Source organism: Antechinus flavipes, chromosome 4 (assembly GCF_016432865.1).
Source record: "Antechinus flavipes isolate AdamAnt ecotype Samford, QLD, Australia chromosome 4, AdamAnt_v2, whole genome shotgun sequence".
NCBI lineage: Eukaryota > Metazoa > Chordata > Mammalia > Dasyuromorphia > Dasyuridae > Antechinus > Antechinus flavipes.
Genome location: NC_067401.1, coordinates 135,231,977 through 135,254,226, shown reverse-complemented (window position 1 = coordinate 135,254,226; position 22,250 = coordinate 135,231,977). Strand labels below are relative to the sequence as shown.

At 41.8% G+C, this 22,250-nt stretch overlaps 2 protein-coding genes across 2 annotated transcripts in view; one reads left to right on the top strand and one right to left on the bottom strand.

The window, feature by feature from the left end:
- Positions 1-4,714: 4,714 nt before the first annotated feature.
- PSMB3 (proteasome 20S subunit beta 3) lies at positions 4,715-10,350 on the top strand. Its single transcript, XM_051994650.1, has 6 exons — positions 4,715-4,827; positions 5,079-5,263; positions 6,918-7,025; positions 8,609-8,786; positions 9,202-9,296; positions 10,225-10,350. Exons 1-6 carry the CDS (start codon positions 4,825-4,827, stop codon positions 10,271-10,273), a joined length of 618 nt encoding a protein of 205 aa, XP_051850610.1. The 5' UTR covers positions 4,715-4,824; the 3' UTR covers positions 10,274-10,350.
- Positions 10,351-10,784: 434 nt separating this feature from the next.
- The window catches only part of PIP4K2B (phosphatidylinositol-5-phosphate 4-kinase type 2 beta), a 28,044-nt gene continuing 16,578 nt past the window's right edge, over positions 10,785-22,250 (bottom strand). The window contains exons 4-10 of the mRNA XM_051994649.1: positions 20,842-20,994; positions 20,078-20,224; positions 19,367-19,405; positions 18,792-18,905; positions 16,571-16,829; positions 15,721-15,824; positions 10,785-14,813 (exon numbers count right to left, since the gene is read on the bottom strand). Of these exons, the coding sequence (XP_051850609.1) occupies positions 14,733-14,813; positions 15,721-15,824; positions 16,571-16,829; positions 18,792-18,905; positions 19,367-19,405; positions 20,078-20,224; positions 20,842-20,994 (897 nt within the window). The 3' untranslated portion in view covers positions 10,785-14,732. The remainder of the gene's footprint in view (positions 14,814-15,720; positions 15,825-16,570; positions 16,830-18,791; positions 18,906-19,366; positions 19,406-20,077; positions 20,225-20,841; positions 20,995-22,250) is intronic.

Below are 22,250 nucleotides of genomic sequence, written 5' to 3'. Positions count from 1 at the left end.
CCACAAAGAGACAAGGTATTTGGGAGAAAGATACCTGAGATAATGATATAATAAACTTTACTCTGATGCTGTATCTCTAAGTAACCAAGATCTGGGGCTTAAGGGGTTTAATCATTTACATCATAGCAGAATTTTGTCAGGCTATAAGAATTTTAAAAGAGTGTACTTTGTATCAAACCTATAAGCATTTGAGGTACATATATTTGTGTCTCTGATCAATAAACTTTAAAGCACCCATAAACAGGACTGTCCCACCTGGCCTCAGTATATTGTCACATCCTTCCCCACTACAGGAGCTGGACTCCAACAGTGCCCCATTATTATATTATTATTATAGTACAACCATGTAGTTCCATCTGCCATTCATTCAACTTTTCTTTAAAATTTTAGATGCCAATTTGGAACTATGCTCAAAAAGTTAATCAAACTGTGCATACCCTTTGACTCACAGTGTTTCTACTGGGCTTATATCCCAAAGAGATCTTAAAGGAGGAAAAGCGATCCACATGTACAGAAATGCTTGTGGCAGCCCTTTTTGTAGTGGCAAGAAACTGGAAACTGAGTGGATGCCCATCAATTGGAGAATGGCTGAATAAGTTGTGGTATATGAATGTTAGGAATATTATTGTTCTGTAAGAAATGACCCCAGGATGATTTCAGAGATGCCTGGAGAGACTTACATGAACAGATGCTAAGTAAAATGAGCAGAACCAGGAGATCATTGTACACATCACTCTTTTGTTGTTGGCTTCTATTTTGTTCTCTTTCTTATATTTTTCCTTTTTCATCTAGTTTTTCTTGTGCAACATGATAAATGTGGAAATATGCATATAAGAATTGCACATGTTTAACCTATATTGGATTACTTGTTCTCTAGGGGAAAGGGTGGGAAAAAAAATCTGGAACATAAGCTTTTGCAAGGATGAATGTTGAATATTATCTATACATATGTTTTGAAAATAAAAATAAAATTAAAAAATTTAGATGCTATGGCCTTTGGTATATATGTTTAATATTAATATTGCTTCAATATCTAGGGTACCTTTTATCATAATAGTTCCCCTATTTATCTCTTTTAATCAATTTTAGCTTTGATTTTGATATGTTAGCTACCTCTACTTTTTTTGCATTGGCTGATGTATAATATATTCTACTCCAACCATTTATTTTAACTCAGTGTATTCTCATTTTAAAATGTGTTTCTTATATACAGCATACTATCAGATTCTGTATCCATTTCCATTTTATGGGTGAATTCATCCCATTCACATTCCAAGTTATAATTATCATTTGTGTATTACTCTCCATCCTATTTTTCCTCACTATTGTCCTATGTTTCTCTTTTTACTCAATCCCTCCTCTAGTTTACTTCTACTACCTCTCTATTCCAAATCTTTTTCAAGAATCTCTCCCTTACCATCTACCCTTACCCTCTTTTTCTTTGTTCTAACCACTTTGATTAGGTTCTGTTTCTTTTATTCTTCTCCTACTTTCTTAAATCTTAATCAACATACTCTTCTGTACCTCCTCCTTTTCCTGTTCCTTCAACCTATTATTTCTTTATAAATTTGGAAGATTTTCATGCACTTCTAAATGTATATGTTCCCTCTTTAATCCAGATCTGATGAGAGTAACGTTCCAGCAGTACCCGCCCTCCATCCTCACCTGATTCCTTTTTCCTTTCAAGCCTTATTTGTATAATTGTTCATTTTACCTTTTCTTACACAATTTCAATTTTTAGAATCACCACATCATACTTAGCTCTTCCCCAATCTTTCTACTAATGACAATTTTAAGCATGCAGTTTACATTTCCATATAAAAAGTAGTTTGTCCTTATTGAATCTCTTGTAATTGGTCTTTGATGTTTATCTTATGTTTCTCCTGGATCTTCTATGTCAAATTTTCTATTAAGTCCTGGAGTGTTTGAGACAAAATTTTGAAAGTCTATCAATTCATTGAATATCTTTTAAATTTTTTTATTTTTTATTTTTGGTGTGATTCTATTAGTGTATCTTCTGAATGAGGAAATTTCCTTGACTTATGACTGTAGATCCCTTCTCTACAATCAGTGTTATAAAGTTTCCCTTAGTAGGTACATAATAAATGCTTGCTGAATTCCACGAAACTACCCATTTACAACGGATAACAATTATTAGTAATTTGTAGCTGATTATATGGGCACAGATGGATAGACTAATCATGGAGCGGGGAGAGCAAGGGAGGTTACAGCATACGGTTTAACAATAATGAGAAATAATAATAAAAGCTAATATTTATAAGGCATCTTAAGGCTGCAAAGCTCCTTACAAGTTTGATTTCATTTCATTTGATTTCATTCACAACTCTTTAAAGTACTGCAATTATTATCTGAGAATAGTAAACTGACGCTAACATTAAGAGACGCTCGCCCAGAGTCACCCACTAGGACGTTTCTGGGGCTGGATTTGAACTCAGGTCCCCCCAAATCCAGCGTTCTAACCGATGCCTAGCCTAGCAGACTCAAGGTTGTTCCCTTTTTTCTTTTTTTTTAATATAATATTTTATTTTATTTTATAATAACTTTATATTGACAGAATCCATGCTAGGGTAATTTTTTTTTTTACAACATTATCCCTTGCACTTGCTTCTGTTCCGATTTTTTCCCCTCCCTCCCTCCACCCCCTCACCTAGATGGCAAGCAGTCCTATATATGTTAAATATGTTGCAGTATATCCTAGATATAATATAAGTGTGCAGAACCGAGCAGTTCTCTTGTTGCACAGGGAGAATTGGATTCAGAAGGTAAAAAACAACTCGGAAAGAAAAACAAAAATGCAAATAGTTCACATTCGTTTCCCAGTGTTCTTTCTTTGGGTGTAGCTGCTTCTGTCCATCATTTATCAATTGAAATTGAGTCTTTGTCAAAGAAATCTACTTCCATCAGAATACATCCTCATACAATATCGTTGTCGAAGTGTATAATGATCTCCTGGTTCTGCTCATTTCACTTAGCATCAGTTCATGTAAGTCTCTCCAAGCCTCTCTGTATTCATTCCGCTGGTCATTCCTTACAGAACAATAATATTCCATAACGTTCATATACCACAATTTACTCAACCATTCTCCAATTGATGGGCATCCATTCATTTTCCAGTTTCTAGCCACTACAAACAGGGCTGCCACAAACATTTTGGCACATACAGGTCCCTTTCCCTTCTTTAGTATTTCTTTGGGATATAAGCCCAATAGAAACACTGCTGGATCAAAGGGTATGCACAATTTGGTAACTTTTTGGGCATAATTCCATATTGCTCTCCAGAATGGTTGGATTCATTCACAGTTCCACCAACAATGCATCAGTGTCCCAGTTTTCCCGCATCCCCTCCAATATTCATCATTATTTTTTCCTGTCATCTTAGCCAATCTGACAGGTGTGTAGTGGTATCTCAGAGTTGTCTTAATTTGCATTTCTCTGATCAAGAGTGATTTGGAACACTCTTTCATATGAGTGGTAATAGTTTCAATTTCATCATCTGAGAATTGTCTGTTCATATCCTTTGACCATTTATCAATTGGAGAATGGCTTGGTTTCTTATAAATTTGAGTCAGTTCTCTATATATTTTAGAAATGAGGCCTTTATCAGAACCTTTAACTGTGAAGATGTTTTCCCAGTTTGTTGCTTCCCTTCTAATCTTGTTTGCATTAGTTTTGTTTGTACAAAGGCTTTTTAATTTGATGTAATCGAAATTTTCTATTTTGTGATCAGTAATGGTCTCTAGTTCATCTTTGGTCACAAATTTCTTTCTCCTCCACAAGTCTGAGAGATAAACTATTCTATGTTCCTCTAATTTATTTATAATCTCGTTCTTTATACCTAGGTCATGGACCCATTTCGATCTTATCTTGGTATATGGTGTTAAGTGTGGGTCCATGCCTAATTTCTGCCATACTAATTTCCAATTATCCCAGCAGTTTTTATCGAATAATGAATTCTTATCCCAAAAATTAGGATCTTTGGGTTTGTCAAACACTAGATTGCTTTAGTTGACTATTCTGTCTTGTGAACCTAACCTTTTCCACTGATCCACCAATCTGTTTCTTAGCCAATACCAAATGGTTTTGGTGACTGCTGCTTTATAATATAATTTTAGATCAGGTACAGCTAGGCCACCTTCATTTGATTTTTTTTTTCATTAATTCCCTTGAGAGTCTCGGTTCGCTTTTCTCTAAATATTTAGTTTGACCCAAATGCTCATTGAACCCCCGTTAAGGAAAGGAGGCATCCCACGTGCAATCCACTAGGAGCTGGCCGGAGGAGAGAGTCCAAGTGATCTCTGCGTGCATCGTGCAGTTCGTGGGAAAGGAACTTATTTCATTACGGGGCCCGAAGTCTCTTAAGGGGAGTTCAGAGATGGGGGTGCAGTACTACATGATAAAACGGAAGCCAGCCCGCAGGAAAACCACCAGGAAAGGCTCGGAGACCGCCCAGCTTGGCACATGCGCATCAACTACAGCAGCATCCCCCACAGAGTCCTCCGCGTTCCCAGCATGCCCCTAGGTTCATAGAAGATTACTTCCGGACCATGACTTTTCACTTTCGGTCCATCCCCTCTTCTCCTTCCCCGCCCACTTCTGATAGGTGCACTCCTGCTCTCTCGGACCCACGTGACTTGACGGTAGAAGAGAAGACCAATCAAAAAACTGGATGGCAATGGGAAGTCGGACGGTGGGCCACTGGGAGTTCAGTGTTAAGTCTCAGCGGCTGCGCGCTGAGAGGGCCGGAGTCCGGAGGAGATTGGGATTAGCTGCGGATCCTTTGGGTTCCTCTCAAACGCCGGCACCATGGTGAGTGGTTTTTTCCCGAGTTAGGATGGGGCTCGGGAGTGCTGAGAAGGAAGAGAACTCGGGCAAGATTGGAGACGGGAGAGGAGGAGGGGAGACAGGCCAGGGGCCGTCCTGCGCGGAGCGGACCTGGGACGAGGCTGCAGAGGGAGCTTGGGCCTGAGTCCGCGGAGGAGGGGTAGGGGATGGTGGGGAGGGTGTTGAGAGGCTGTGGCTGCCCCGGCGCTGACCTCCCTCGCCTTCCTCTCCCCCAGTCTATTATGTCCTATAACGGAGGGGCCGTCATGGCCATGAAGGGGAAGAACTGTGTGGCCATCGCTGCGGACCGGCGCTTTGGCATCCAGGCCCAGATGGTAACCACCGACTTCCAGAAGATCTTCCCCATGGGAGACCGCTTATACATCGGCCTGGCGGGGCTGGCCACTGATGTACAGACCGTGTAAGTGTGAGCCTTCTTCCCCACTCTGACACGGGTGGTCCTGAATTTTAGATTTCAAGAAGTGTGTGAATTTAAATTCCCCGTTTAAATGGGGGGAAAAAAAACCATTACACCATTCTAACTTATCTGGGGAAAAAATGACACCATTTTTCTCACTGATCTCCAACTAGAATTTTTTTTCAACTGTCTAAAAACCCTCTTCTGATAAAGCGTCCCTTAGCTTCCACAGACCCAAAAGGTTGGGACCCTGTGGTCTCATGAATGCCCGTCCCTGAAAGGACTTAGCCCTGAACTGGTGCCCTTGCATTTATCAAGAGTCTACCCCTTTTAAGATTAGGGGGAGAGAAAGGAGGGATGCAGATATATAAATAAAGCGACTTGAGATCAACAATGTGCTCGAAGGATTGTTGGGAAAACAGGATACTTTCTTTTAAGAGTGCTGACAGTCGTGACAAATGAGGAGCATCCAAAGAGTGGTAGAGAAAATAATTGTGGGGGGATGAAGATAAGAAAGAGGTCTGTGTTGCGCTGGATTGATTTAAGTGGCCTTGAAAGCATGCTATAACTGACTGTTAGAACTGAGAGAGCCTATAGAGAACATGTAATCCAGTCCTCCCATATTACATATAGGGGAGGCCCAGAAAGGGGAAATCTTTGCAAAGTTAAACATCTTGTTTCTGAACAAGAAACCAGATTTTCTGACTTAATTGTCTATTGCTTCTCCTTTAATTATCTCTACCTGCCAACCAGGAATTAGTGGATAAGACTTAGAAAATTGTCCAAGACATAGAGATTAAGTGACTTTCTCAGTCACAACGAGTAAATATCAGAGATTTACTATGCTGTCACAAAATTTGACCTGGGCCTTTGAAGAAAGAGAAACCATGAATTAAGTTATGTAGATAATTGTTACAAGGGCAAAAGGTCTATGTGGAAGAGGAAGTAATGGAAATAAGTCTAGAAAATGGAACATAGAACGACTAAAGGGTTTACATTTATCCTTTAGGATATGGGAAGTCATCAAAGGTTTTTAAGTAATTGGGTAATATGGTGAAAATGATATATTTTATATTAATCTGGTAGTGCTGGACCAAATGAATTGGAGAGACTAAAGAATAAAAGTTAAGAAGTTTGTTATAATTCAGATATAATAAAGAAGGGCCTGCTTAGGGTATGGGAATGGAAGAAAAGACTAAGAATATTTGACAGTTCTTGGTGACTAACTGGATGTGGGTGAATAGGCAGAGGGAGTTAAAGATCATATATAATCTTCTGCCTTTCCCAACTATGTATGAAAACATTCATTTTGTTTAATGTCAGAACAAAAAAATAAAATGGAAAAAATTTTTAAAGTGACAGAATGAAGTAGACTTTCTCCTCACTTCACCTTCCTGTTGGTACAGTTAAGACACATAACAGGCAGAACTACTGAAGGAAATTTTTAAAAAGTTGCATGTTCACAAGTTGTAATTTGCAAAAATAGATGTGCTGTTGGGGTTTTGAATGAAATGGAGTTATTTGGAGATGGCTTTTTGAAAGGTAAGTTTTGCCTTGGGTTGATAATATTGACTTAGTCTCTGTCACTTGCCATCCTGGCAATGGGAGAATCACAAGCCAGTACTCATATATTTGGCTCTTGATTTCTTTTCCTCAGAGCTCAGCGCCTCAAATTCCGGCTGAATTTGTATGAACTGAAGGAAGGAAGACAGATCAAACCTAATACCCTCATGAGCATGGTAGCTAACCTCCTCTATGAGAAACGGTGAGCAGGCCCTGGGCTTTAAAGGTCTGGGAAGTCTTTCAAAAACAAACTTCCAGGATTAAATGGTTGGGAGCAAAGCAGAGACACTGGAACACAGCAATAGTGGCAAAAGTTAGTATTCCTATATATATACTATTGTGGAAAAGGAGTTCACATTTTGGAAGGCCTTGGGAATCAGAAAAGACCTGAGTTAGAGTCTCGATGGCCTCTGACATTTACTAGCTGGGTGATCATAGTCAAAATCATTTAACCTCTCTGCCCCTCATCTGTAAAGTGGGCATAATAATACTTTTGAGAGTCAAGTTGAATTCTTTTATCAGCTTACATTTTTATAGAGATTTATAAAATGCTTTTGTTGAGAAACGAGGCAACCCACCCTTGGTCATACAGCATAAATTTCTGACATGGAATCTGAGCCCAAGTTTCTCTCCTCAAATCTAACATTTTCTGGTATTTCTGGCTATCTTTTCATTCATAATTACTGCTTTGCAAAGTATGCCATACACTATCCCTTTCCCCCCAGTATAACTTGTATAAAACTCAAATGTAGCTTACTACAGCAGAGTTTTCCAGGGTATGTTTTTTTTTTTTTTTTTCCCATTAAAAAAGATGATTGAGAGTGTGAGTAGTGGATAGAGTAGCACATACTGTATTCAGGTTAATTTCTATACTTTCATTTATATGGGTCTATCTGCTGACATAAATAGCTCAGCTGAACCTTCCCCTGAAGTAGTGAATGTAATGCACTTTGGGAACCTGAAAGCATTATATCACTTTTGACTTTTTGTATTAGGCCCCCATCTCACCAGTGACTTGTAGACAGGAGCTCAGACTTCAAAGTGCTTTAAATCTGCAGCAAATTCTCATTTTTTTGATTTTTACTTCTCTGACTCCAGAGAGGAGCAATCCTCAAGTTTGATCCCAGTCATAGTTTTGAATTGTAGGACTAACAGTTTTTAAAGTAAGTATTTTAAAGGTTTATTTTTCTCATCCATTTATAGTTTGGAGATAAGAAAAAAAGGAGAGATGGGACCTTGGGTTGACCTGAAAACTTGAGTTGAGAAATATTAGTGAATAAAGAGCTAAGTAGAGAAGGACCTTTAGTGTGGACTTAGAAGAGTATAGAGATAGGGACTTGTTGGTTCTTCCGTTCTCAATAAGGACCATGACATCAAGGAGGTGATGCTGTGGCATTTAAGTGAGGGAGGGCTGGGCAAGGTCACAGCCTCACTTTTCTCTCCAGAGCCATCTGAGTCGAGTAGCCAGAGATAGATTTGGGTGATTGGAGGGATAGGGACTGAATGGAGAGGGACCAGGGGGATGGGTGGGACCAAAGTTGAAGGGATGGTTAGAAAAGAAAGCCTTAAGGGAAGTATAGGAGAAAGGAAGGGGAAAAGAGTTTCTAAGTACTGCCTGATACCAAATAGAAAATGGAGAATTTAAAAACAAATCTATGTAAGGAAACAAGCTGATGGCACATTGACTGGGGGGATGTTTTCTTTCTGCCCTAACTAGTCTGGGAGAAGTGGGAAGGTACCTACTGAATTCTTTTGACCACCCTCTTTTTACCCCACCACTGCCAGGTTTGGCCCCTACTACACTGAGCCAGTCATTGCTGGCTTACACCCCAAGACCTTTGAACCCTTTATTTGTTCTTTGGACCTCATTGGCTGCCCCATGGTGACTGATGACTTTGTGGTCAGCGGTACCTGCTCGGAACAGATGTATGGGATGTGTGAATCCCTCTGGGAACCTGATATGGTAAGTGGAATTGAGGGTGTTGGGAGATCCCAAAGCCTGCCTAGGTTTTCTGCCTCTTTGTCATTAAATAAAAAGTGAATGTGCATGTTAAGTGTTAAGAAATGAATGCCAGAGACACTTCTGGCTGGAATTAGAGCCAGTTTGGTTAGCAAATTCTCACTTTTTTGATTTTTACTTCTCTGACTCCAGAAAGGAACAATCCTCAGGTTTGATCCCAGTCATAGTTTTGAATTATAGGACTAACAGTTTTTAAAGGAAGTATTTTAAAGGTTTATTTTTCTCATCCATTTATAGATTGGAGATAAGAAAAAAAGGAGGGATGAGACCTTGGGTTAGCCTGAAAACTTGAGTTGAGAAATATTAGTGAATAAAGAGCTGGATTTTGAAAATTGATAGGACACCCTTTTCTTTGTAGGAACCTGAACACCTCTTTGAAACCATCTCCCAAGCCATGCTGAATGCTGTAGATCGGGATGCTGTGTCAGGAATGGGGGTGATTGTCCATATTATGTGAGTATGGGGTGGTGTAATTTTTTCTTACTGCCTTGGGTAGGCTTTTGGAGAGGGAACTATTTGGTTTGTAGCAAGGATAAAGTGGGAATAAACTAAGCTGCTCATTCTTTCCAATTTTCTTTCCCCACTGCCTAGGGTATATAATGCCTGGTCTTGTGTCCTGAACTTTCCATTCTTGTCATGGCACTTTCCAGGTTTGACCACATATCAGAAGACTTAGGGCAAGGGTCCATTCTCCCTAAAGAGAGGCAGAAATATTCTCTTGGAAAATAGTTTGAAATATAGACATTTGTCCCTGGGCTTTAACATAGAACAGATGTAATTTATTTTCTTTCCCTGTGCTCCAGATTTTTTGAGGAAGGGATTGTAAATCTTTAGCCAATTTTTAAAATTTCATGATGACTCTCCTCTGATTCCTAGCAAGTTTATTTCCTTTTCTTCTTCGCCAGTATGATTTTCAAAACTGTAAATCATACTGTAAACTAAATCTAAATGTGGTTTAGCAAAACCAAAAGCCAAGTCAATTACTTTCCTGTTCGTCTTTGTTATAGCAGTTGTATTTAACTTGAGAGGAGGGAATCTTCCCCCTTTTTCCCCTCCCCCCCATTTTTGCATTTTTTTCCTCTCATCTTCCTCCTCCCAAGAAAAAAGAAAATTTGTAACAAGTAAGCATAGTCAAGGCAAAACAAATCCCCATGTGGGTCACATCCCAAAATGGGTTTAGTGCAACTATATTGTAGTACAGTGAGCAATGAACAGGAAAAAACTTCTGAATAGTCACTAAACGTCCTTGTTAAATTTTAACATTAAATGTATTGCTAGTTTCTTGAAAAAGGTATTAGTGTCTCTCTTGGTGTGGTCATTTAGGCATGAAAATCACAAGTTAAAACTTAAAATTGTAATATTCTCTTAATTCCTCCTTTAGTGAGAAAGACAAGATCACCACCCGAACATTGAAAGCACGGATGGATTAACTTTTCCCCACCCCTTTTTTTCCCTCTCTCAGAGCCCACTGATTTTTTCTTAAAAAAATAAAGTAATAAGAAATCTCTCTTTCTTGCTTTCTGAATAACTTCCATAGTTGTTTCAGGGATGTGGCCCTTTTTTTTCCTGACCTGGAAGGAACCTTGGGTACTCTTTGCCTTGTGGACTCCTGTTTATCTGTAAAAGCTTTCAAGGGGTACTAGGTCCTTCGCACCCACAAATGGTAGGGTTGGGGCTGGCATGTATACAAATATATCTTGTTGGAGGCAAAGCATAAGGGAGTTTGGGAGAAGTGATTGATAGGAGACAATAAAGAAGCACTAGCTGCACCACCCTTTTCGGCTAGTCTAATAAAGCATGTCAAAATGGCATTTGTAACGTCCCTTCCTCAAGCTGAGGCACTTGGTAATCGCTAAAAGTTGGCTTTGCAAATTGGAAGGTAAAATGCTACTTTAAACTTTATTCCAAGGTAGGCACAAAAACCATAGTGAAAAAAAGATGTACACAAAATTTGGAGTTTTATTTTTTTCCCCTTGGGTCAGAGATTCATCTTGTAACATGCATGCATTTCAAAACAGTAATAGGGTCTCAAACTTCTCCGAGCAAACAGACAAGCACAGAGGACTGAAAATTCCTATTTAAAAAATGGAAATCTAGATGTCATGATTGATGGAGTTTTTCCCTTCCCCCAAAAAGTTGAACCCAAAACTTTATTCACATTTTGTTTCAATTGCAATGATCTGACTGTGCTAAAGAGCATGATACCAGTTAAGGAACAATCCTGGACTTAACTCCTTTGAGGCATTACACTAGATCTCTTTTGCAAAGTGATTATGAGCAGAGCACGGGGAAAGTTCTTCCTTAAGTAAGCTCCTCTTAAGATCTGCTACCCCAAGCTTTCTGGGAGATATGGATATGACATCAAGAGATGGTCAAGAATATCTTTAAGTAAAGACTTGAAAAAGGGGGTGGGGGGGGAAGCACAATGATTAAAATTTTTCTGATCTATAGAATTGTCATGTTTCAAATACAGGGAACTGGCCCTTTTGAAATGAGCCATCCATCAGCCCTCATATTGGTGCAATGTAAATTTTTTCCCTTTGCTTTCTACTTAAAAAATTAAACTAGTCCAACCATTCCCTAGCCTTTTAGAGTTTAAAATTATTCTTCATATGAAGGGGGCTGTTTTACATAGGAATGAGGCAAACAACACTCTTCCATTCTAAATGCAAAATGGTAGATAATTTTCTCTTTTTCCTGGGATAAGAAGGACAAAAACAAAGTAATATCTTCTTCCACCCAGGGTATAAATATATGTCAGAAGCACCAGCTGGGGAGGTCCTGTCCTGAGATACAGAACAGGAGAGTAGGAAGGGTTAGCAGCCTCTTTATCAATTACCACCACAGAATCAGTGGGAGACCAGAGAAGGGCTATAGATGGCCCAATTCCTTAGAGAGAATAACCTGAAGGATCTAGGCATACTCAACCTGGATTGTGGAGCTGATAATTTGCTGGAATATCTTCCAATCCACCAAATGAGGAGTGGAAAGGAGGAGTTTGTGTGTATGTGTACTGTGGTGAAGTGTAGGGGTGGGACATGAATGCATGCAAAGATTAGTGGTCATTGAGTTTAAAGAGGCCAGGGCCTTCAGGTAGTGGTCTTTATTGTGGAGGTATAAGAGTAATTCTTCACTGTGACAAGGAGCCTACTGGATTCTCATTTGCAGCCATAAACATTCAAATAGAAAGGTCTGAAGAGGAGGACTCATGTTAATAGAAACACATATTACTCAGTCCCCTAAAGGAGGAAAGGAAGACAGACCCTCTAATTTCACTCTGGCTTTCCTGTTTTAAACCTTTAACCTCCAGAGACTCCAGAATTGCTCTTAAATTTTACATTAAGACTGTAACAGCTTCTCATCTCTTCTTAGAGCTATCTTCTGTGCAAAATCATAACATAAAAATGGGAGGCAGGGGAAATGTCAGACTCCACCTACCCAAAGGATGTGGGGGGAAACAACCTTTGAATACCAGTTCCCGTTTTTCTACATTTCTAACCATTAAAAAATGAGAAAACTTGAATTAAAGCAAGATGAATAGCTTTTAAATATTCTAATTCAAAGGACAAAACCTAAGGTTTTGAGAAATAGCAGAAAATGGAGTAACCATTTTTTAAACCCTTTTTTAAAAAAATCACCAAACCCACAACTCAAATGCTGGTAACTCTTACCTTGCAGCTGGGAGATAACCAAAAATACTGACTAGAAACAAAATAAGTATTTGAAACAGAATGCTACCTCTCAAAAATGTAAACAATATACAAAAAAAAAAAAATTAAAAACCGTAATGTTAAAACAAGTTAGATACCTGGGTAGTATATCTTTAAATGATTAAATCACATCTGCACTTTCTATACACATTATGGCAACATGATCAACAGATGTAATGGAAAGAGAATGGTGGGAGCACAAGTGTTAAAAGGACATACTCTTCCAAACTTCTCAGACAACAGAGGTCTAGAATCATATCCAACTTTTCATTCTTGATTTAGGGATGGGGTCAAGTCCAAAAATCATTCCTACATAAATTCTTTCCTAAGTCTGACTGGCTTTCTGAGGGTCATCTGGTTCCAAGTTCTGTCTCCTGTCACCTTGGAAGCTTTGTTGCAGATAGCTGATCCAAGCTACCTTGCACCTACCACTCCTCTGAATTTCATCCAAGCAGCACAGGGCAGGGATGACTAATCTATCATCTCTAATCCATTCCTATAATGAATCCAGACCAAAAGGTTAAGGACGAAAGCTTTCCATTCCTGCTTGAGAAGCTAAGCCCAAACGACAACAAAGAAAATCAAACCTCATTCCAAACGGTGTGGCAAACCATACTGTCTTGGACAATACTATTTACAAGCTTCCCCAATACTTTCCCTGGTTTTCTGTCCTAGGTAAAGAGAAGGTATAAAGAATGCCATCTCCCCATCCTCAAGTCAGTATTTTCACTTGGTTAGATTCCTTGTGGCTGAGTTTTCTCTCTGAAAAGGGGGAAACTGCTTGACCTCAGAGAGACCTATGCCTGGCTCATTTATGAATCAAAAGTAAATCAGGGCCCCTGAGGTAGGAGAGCCCAAAATGAAGTTGAAGAAGCCCATTATTTCTAAATGGGAAGAAGAATGAATGGGCAACTAGCTAAAAATCCAGGGTTATTTTGGGGGGTTAAAGTCATCCCAGATGGTACTGATCTTGGTCACATATATTACTAAGTACATGAATTTTAACTTACTGGAAATGTTTCTCCAGATGACTCCTGAACTATTGCAAATAGAAAAGGGACATTCACTCCCTTACTCATTAACCTTGAGGGCTTTTGAATGCTGCACCAGGAGTTGAAGAATAAGACATCTATATTACAGAACTAGGAAAGATCTCAACTAGAGAAGACACTCACTCGGAAGGAACAATTTAACTTCCCTCAGATTAAGAACTTGGACCCACACAAGTCCAAAACTAAATAAGGATTGCTGGGATTGGGGAGGGGGGGGAGGTTAAATTGAAAGGGAAGAAGTACACAAGATTTTCAGTGACTTTCATGCTCTGATTTCTTGAGGTTTTAGAAGGGAAAAATAACTGAATACATGATGATAATATCCATTAGCATACTTTCTACTTCTGGGATCCACTGGGAGGCAGGCTTTGAGAAGGAAACACCTGCCAGGATTCCATGGGCATGTGCAGTCCCTTTTTAAAACAAATGGCTCCAAAAGCCAACAAACTCTGACGTCTTTGGCCATCAGTCCCCCCATGGCCTGTGCTGGGCCATGTCAGGGGCTGGGGGAAGGGAGTAAGTACAGATGGAAGAACAATCTCATTTTGAATTTCTATGCATGGTAGGCAGTGGGGAGAGCTGCACTCGATACCCTAGTTTAAAAAAATAATCCATCCAACCAAATCCCCCCCAAGAGGTTTGGAAGTTACTGGCATTCTCCTTTCTGATGTCATAGTGCTTTGCTCTAACTGGCCCCAATGCAGGGAGGACTACTGGGGCTTTTTCATTAAAACAGAGTTGGGGTGGAGGAGAACAGGATGACTTGCACACAACATTATAAATAACAATGTTGAAGCATTGCGATTTAAAAAACAAAACCCAAATAAACCCGACGGAGTCCTGCCCAGCCTCTGGGTGTCTTAGTAACAAAGAGAGGGCCACTTTTCCACCAGGGTCAAGTGGGGGAAATCCAGGGTGCACAGAAGATGAAGATCCCCACAAAGCTCTCACACACACACACTCACTCACTCTCGCACACGCTGCTACAGTGTCTTGTACAGTGTTGCAGGCTACGTTAGTCTCTCCTCTGAAGCTCACCCTCTTCCCCCTCAACTCTCCACCTGCCCCCCCCTTTCCTTCCCAGCTCCCACCCCAGCACTCGGGTTCTGGCTGCAAGCAGACGACGACTATGTCAGGATGTTGGACATGAATTCATTGAAGCGCTTGGAGTACTGCTCAGGGTTCACTGTTGAAATTTCCGCCCCAGCCTGCAATGCATAAAGGACATGTTACAGAGTGGTCCGGGGGTCAGAGCCTGCCCAGTGTGACGGGGCCCCAGTTATCTGCACACAGTTTGGATGTGTTCTTGCAAGCAGTTTTTCAGTATGATTGACCCACTGGAACTGGCTTGTTTTTTTCCTATTCTTCTCAGTGTAAGTCTCACTAACGCTCAGATTCCCCCTCCCTGCAAGCCTATAATAGTACACTTAGTTAATTATGAGGGGAGGCCAAGGTGAAGGCCCCAGATCTTCCATTGTTTTATTTTGCAGAACAACGGATTTAAATCTGGAGGGAAAGAGGCCTTTAGGGAGCAGTATAAATACAAAAACAAAGTTGTTACAAGCTGCCTAGTGAGAAGCAACACATCTTAAGGAACCCTCTGGGAGAGGGGGCAGGTGGGATCATTCTCTAAGGACAAGAGAAACAGGGTCAAGGCAAGCTCACCTGCCTGAAGGGGCAGAGGACAAACAGAAAGAGCAGCTTTCCCTGGAGCCCTCTCTGAGACAGGGAAGGGGCAGCAGGCCTCAGGCCACCCAGCTCTCAGGGCCAGGGCTTGGAGAACATGAGCATTAGTTGATCAAATGACTGACATTTATTCTAGAGAAAAAGGAAACTTGGGGGGGGGGGGGAAATGGCTGTTGACTTCACTCGCTGAAAGAGAAGGATGCTCTGCCTGGCTGAAGGGCAGCAATGGGTGAAAGGAAGAGAGGCAATCTTAGGTGAGGAAAAACCTTTCAACTCTTAGAGAGACTGAGAAAGAGCCTGGCTGCTGCCTCCTGAGAGGCTGTTTGGGGAGACTGCTGCCAGAAGGGACTCAGACACAGGGGCCTCTCAGAGCTCTGTCTCAAGGTCCCCCACCTTGCCACTACCTGGTCTGGAACAGGGCAGACTCACCCCATGTTTCACTGTTTTGGCAGCATGTGCAGCTTTTTTCTTAGCGTCATAGGGTGTGAGGATGTCAATGATGGCCATGAAATACACTTCCTTCTTAGGGGCATCTGGCAGGAAAACAGAGGGCAGGAGACAGCTGGATCAGACACAAAAACACCTACCCTGGACATGAAACGCAGAGATTCTCAAACCCTCCCTTGACATCTTCTTAAAGTAAAAGAGGATACTATTTTCCTGTATCCTCACAAGCTGTGAGGCAGAGTGGGGGTCAGATAAGTTGGTCCAGCTGAAGAGTTTTTCGGGTTTTGTGTTTGAGTAACTCAGAAGGCCTCCTAAACTACCCACCCATAGGTCAGGAAGCACTCAAAATGTTCTCCTCGGGAACCTCATTCTCCCCTACTTTGCAGAACATGATCAGGATATTTAAATGAAGGAAGATGAAAGCAGATTCTACTTTGAAGCCCCTTCCCCTCTCCCATTCTGAAGAGTTTAGAAAAAACTCAGAAAGGAACTCCTGGAAAAGCGAGCTACTAAATGTAGCACAGGGAGCTTGGGAGGGCATGGAGACAGCTCATGAACACAGGGGCCAATGCCATTTTTTCTGGGGATGGCAAAAGCCAAGGAGAGAAGACCTAAAATTTAGAGCTGAAAGGAACCTTTGAGATAACCTATCCCAAAATGCCTTATCTGAGGTCATCCATATGCTACATAATACAGGTCCCATTTGGATTTCCAAACCAGGACTCTGGTTGCCATGCTATAGCTGCCACAAGCAACAGCTCTTACAGATGACAAGGTTCTCTGGCCATGGGACTAGAGAAAATAGGGTTGATAGAGCAGTGCTCCCACTTACTTTCATGGCTCTTCATGGCATAAACATCCACAGATGGGTCAAATTCCCCAGGGCCAAAGAATCGGGGGAAGTTGAGAAGGTTCCCAGGGCTGTCGGGGGGTGTCCCGTAGGAGCAGAGCAGATTGCCGCCTACCCCATCATTCTCACATTCCTCATCCTCTGCCCGCTCTTCCACTTCCATCTCTTCCTGTTCTGCCCGGTCCACATCATGGATGCCTACTAGAAGGCTGTAATCCATGATTTTAAGCTGCGCCAAGAACTAAAGGAGGAAAGAAAAGAAAAGGATTATATACAAAGTTCCAGTGGTTTTGTAAAGGGGAAAGGATGAGGAAGGAGGCCAAGAGAAGGGGGGAAGGCACCAAAAGTGAGAGAAAAACTTCACCCCATGAGGGGAAGGGAACAAACTTTCCCACCTCTTCCCTTTATTCTTCACTCTCCTGAAGCAAACGAAGGATCCTAGGAAACAAATGCTTCTGGGATCATCTAGTCAGCTTTTACTTGACAAGCCCTTTATTAAGGAGGCTAGGTTAATTTGGGTCTCCAGTTAATTTGGTAGTGGCCACAAAGGGCCTTCATCCTGGGCCATTACCTGATGTGACAGATCCATTACAAACAAGGAAGGAGAATATATCTGGGGCCCACGAAGATCTATTTCAACTATTGATGAACAAGCCATAGGTCTTGGGGAGTTCAGGCATATCATCTTGATATGTGAAGATTAGTGAACTGTTCTAAATCCCTACTAGTTTAGTATTCTTGTTATTAATGTTAATTAAGTAATTGACACTTATAAAGTTTTTTTGATGTTTAAAATGAATGTGAGTCCCACAATACCAGGAGGAAGATGTTTCCTCATTTCCATTTTTTTCTTGGGGAAAGTCAAGTTCCAAGATGAACACACAGTATATGTCAGAAGGGGAATTTGAACTCAGGTCTTCTTGATTCCAAATCCAGCTTGCATTCCACTGTTAGCATAAGATAAGAAAGCAGTAGAAAACTATGCTAATATTAAAATGTGGAAGGAAAAAAAAAGAATCAAAAATTTTTTTTTTCCAAGAGAGTCATGAAGACAAAGGAAAGGAAGGAAATGTGCATTTATCTAGCACTTACTAGGTGCCAGGTATTTGTTAAATCAGAAACAAATATCTCATATTTCCTCTTCACAACATTCAAGGTAGGTCTATTATTATCCCCATTCTACAGGTGGAGAAACTCAGGCAAACAATGATTAAGTGATTTGCCCAAGATCCAATTTCTGATAAATGTCAGAGGCTGAATTTGAACTCAGATCTTCTTGACTTGGGGCCCAGAACTTTCTCCATGCTACAACAGCTGTTTCAGAAATGCCATGACATTTCTTTAAGCTGTTTTAATGCTAACATATGTTTCTCAAAGAACACAATGATTTCATAAATTAACTATCTGAAAAGCAGGTGCTGGCAATACTTTTTATATAAAAAATACATTTTGTGTAGAGAAAACCAAGAGCTGTAGTGAGATGGCCCCAGTGTATAGTGTGAGCTAGGAAACAGGAAGACCTGAGTTAAAATGTGACCTCTGACAGTTTCTAAGTGTGTGACTCTGTGAAAAACACTTAACCTCTGTTTATCCCCTTTCCTCAGCTGTGAAATAAGAATAACAGCACCTTTCTCTTGAGATTGTTATGTGGATCAAATAAGATAATATTTTAAAGCTCTCAGCACAGTCCCTGGTCCATAGCAGGCGCTTAATAAATGATTGTTTTTAAAAAAGAGAGAGAGAGAAAAAGGAGAGGACAGCTTGGTGGCTCAATGGATAGAGCACCAGCCCTGAAGTCAGGAGGACCTGAGTTCAAATCTGGCCTCAAACACTTAATACTTCCTAGCTGTGTGACCCTGGGCAAGTCACTTAACCTCAATTGCCAGGGTGGGAGTGGGGGGGGGGGGGGCGGTGTCAGAAAGAGAGAGCTAGACAGACAGACAGACAGAGAGACAGAGGAGATAGTATGGTCCTTCTTTCCTGGAAACTCATAATTTATTGACAGAGGTAAAAGCACATACACAAAATCTCTAGAGCAATTCTAAAATCTATACATCATAGATCTGTAATATTTAAAAGCCAAGCAGGGATATCTGATAAAAGGTGCTCTAGTAACTTAAGTGGATGCAGCATTGAAGAGAGAGGGGTTCCCCTGGATCACCTCCCATCCTCTCCCTAACAGAAGGATGGCCATGTTTATTACCTCTACATCCCGTTTTAATTTCTCCAGGAAATTCTTTTTACTCTCCTCCCCTACATGCAATTTCTGTCCTTCATTGAGGAAATCGTTGTCTTTGAAGGTCGGCAAATCCTTGGCCTGTGGAAAGGGGAAGGCAACATCAGGCAGGGTGGGCAGCTCTGGGACTTATCCCCCCAGGGAGGGGTAGAGGGTGGGTAGACACAAATGCCCAGCCTGAGTGGTCACCAGCCCCTTCCATCGAGTCTCAGTCCTAGCTTCTAGAGGGCCCTAAAGAACCTAGGGAGGGCCTAGAGATAAGCCACAAGAAAAAAGCAGAGGTCAGGGCCTTAGGTTAGTGATATAGAAGAATTTCCTGCTAAGGTATGGGAGCCCTGTGGGAATCTCATCTTCTTTAAACATTAACAGATCTGACATATCCCCCAGGCCACTTCTGCTAGGCTGGGCTCAGACCTAGAGCTAGGGGATAAAACACTCTCTTCCCTGGAGGGTCTTGCCAATAGAAAGAAAGTCTTAATTCCTTCCTGCTGAAGCCATTCCAGACAGACGCTGGACTGTGGCTACTAAGCGCCCCAGCCTACCTTCTCTTTGTCGCTGGCTTCTCTGGACACAGTGGAGCCCTGAGGAGGAATATAAAAGAGGAGTGGGTGGGGAGAAGAGGCAAAGACACTCTATATCTCATGGGATGCTGGAAAAGCCAAGTCCACAGAGGACTGGCTGCTGGGGAGTGGGGAAGGCTGGGAGAAAAGAGAAACAAACAACTAGGCAGAGTTTGTTAGAGCTGTGGTATCAGTGCCAACTTCAGAAGTCGGATGTGTGGAGGGGCCAGTTAAATTTCATAAAGGGGGAAAAAAAGGAAAAAAAAGTTCTACAATCACAAATTGTTCTCCAGGTTTACAATCAGGTGACTTTAGGCCAAAAGCAAGTGACCAAGTAGACAACTCATCCCAACTCATCTCCATTCTCATGCCTCACTGTGTATATCCCACTAACAGAAATTCAAGGCCTTCCTCTCTGTCCATAAAGGACAAAAACTTTGGGGTTAAAAGTAGGTTGCAACTAGCCTCCTGTCCCCCACATGCTGAGAACTTAGGCTGCCTCTGAGGCACAGAGAAGGAACATAACATAGAACCCATTTGGACGTAAAGGATAAAGCCTCCCTACCCCCAGGCATCTTCTCAGAAAGATCACAGCTCTTCCAGCTTCTTCACATATAGGTGGTACTTAAGGCTTACTATACATTATCTCACTGGCTTTCACTGGACATGGGAGTCCAGGGGCCCCACAAGTACCTTGAGATCGTACTTCCGGTGTACAGTCAGCCGGTGGCTGAACACATTCCTAGTGACCACCATGTAGGTCTCCACACCATCCACAGTCAGGCGATACATGCCCAGGAATTGGGGCAAAAGGGTGTTTCCATGACACTCCACTATGAACTATAATGGGAGGGGATGGGAAGAAAAGAAAAAAAGAGGAGTAACAGCTGGATGTAATAGGACAGATGGATTCCTTCCTGTACAAATCACAATTACAATTCTGGATTTCTAGCCCTCAAGAAGTTGGACATGGGTTCCCCTCAGTTCTGTTTCCAATGAATCCCTAGCAAATGAGCGTTATAGGGCCCTGGCTTGAGGGGCAACTTGCTTTAAAAAAAAAAAAGGGTTAGCTGCAGCTTTAAATTCTATCCCCATCCTGGGACCAGAGCTGCTCCTTCCACTTCCCCATCCCCTGCTACTTCTCTCCATGATTCTTCAGCACTGACTTAGCTGCTGGAGACAGAAGTCACAAGGGCTACCAAGCCCAACAAATACAAAGAATGTGGTGAGCACATTAGCCAGGCTTCTTTTCAACGGTTCCCAGGAAGCTGGAGGTTCACTCCAGAAACGGACAAGGCAGGTGCCCAAGTGTCAGTGAAGAGGCTGGGAGAGCTGCGCAGATAAGGAGTCAATAGGGCCTCCATTCTTTCTGCAGCAGTGTCAGGAGAGGGCCAGGGCTCGCTGTTGGAAGGCAGCGCCTGTTCCCCTCCACAGCTAAGACTCGGGGCTCCCCATACCTGGTGGTACTTCTTGAGAATGTTGTGCATTTCGGCCACGTCCTCACTTGACACAGCTTTGATGACGAAGCGACGATCATAGGTGGTGAGGAAACGTGTTCCACATCTGCCCTGACTGTCACTGTTGATGGGGGCACTGCGTGTCACTGAGTTCTGATGGATCGAGACGGAAGTTAGGCTGGCTGTGGGACCCCAATTGGTACTGGGTGTCTCCTTTTCAACAAGGAGTTTGACCCTCCCCTCACCCTGCAGACATGTATGAGGACAAAGGCACTCCAAACTAGAGCTGCCCACTTATTTCCCCCAAAGAGTTTTGAGTAATAGAACTAGCGCTGCCCCTTTTTCTCCCTTCCCCTCCTCTATCCTACAGCTGGTATGAGAAGTTATGGAAAAAGATCTTTCCATCAATTCTAGCTCCAATGAGCTTCTCTCCGACCTAAAAGTAGGACCTCCTGGTCAAAGTCCTTTGACTTCCAACCTAATCCTGACACATACTATGTAACCTCCTAAAAGTCACTACACATCTATTATCCTCAGTTTCCTTATCTGCACCAGGGAAGATTAATCCCATTCCCAATTACTCCTGCTCCCCTTTTATGTCCTATGAAAACAAATGTAAGAACTGGGTGTTGTTTTTTCAATTCAATTCAAAAGATATACTCAGTGCAAAGTCCCATGCCAGGTCTAACAATCTGGTAAAAGTGTTTGATGTACTGATGTACAAAATAACAAACAATTTCATGAAAGAAGTACAAAGTGAAGTCTGAGGTATAGGAGAAAAAGGTTTTCCCTAAAGGGGAAATGAGGGTAAGGCTTGCCATATAAGGCAACTTTTGAGTTGGACTTCAAAGAGAGAACCACTATTCCAGTTCACACCACACCCCAAGGGAGAAAGTTTATGGACTTGGTGTGGCTGCAGAGCCATAGATGGCACAGAAGCCTAAACATGGGTGCACCATAAGGAGCTGTGAGTACTTGACCAAAGAGAAGCATAAAGTATATCTATCTGGTAATGAGCAGAATGGGTGAAAAGGGAGAATGAAGGTATCAGGAAAGGGGTCATTGCAATAGTCCTGGCAGACAGCAAGGGGACTGGAGGAAGGAGTGGCTACCAGAGATGACAGAATCACAGAAGTTTCCAGCTGAAAGGGGACCCCAAGAGCTATCTAGTTCAATCCATTCCTAAGAGTACCCTTACTACCTAGAACCCTCCTGACAAATGGATCTCCGGTGTCTGCTGGGAGACATCCTAGAGAGATCCCAACCCTCCTGAGGTGGCTGTCTGCCTTTGGGCAGTTCTCATTGGTAGGAAATTTCTCCTGATTCCAAGCCTAAACTGGACTCTTGGTAATTTCCACTCGTTGCTCCTGGTTATGCCTTCTGAGAACAACTAAAAGACATCTCGTTCT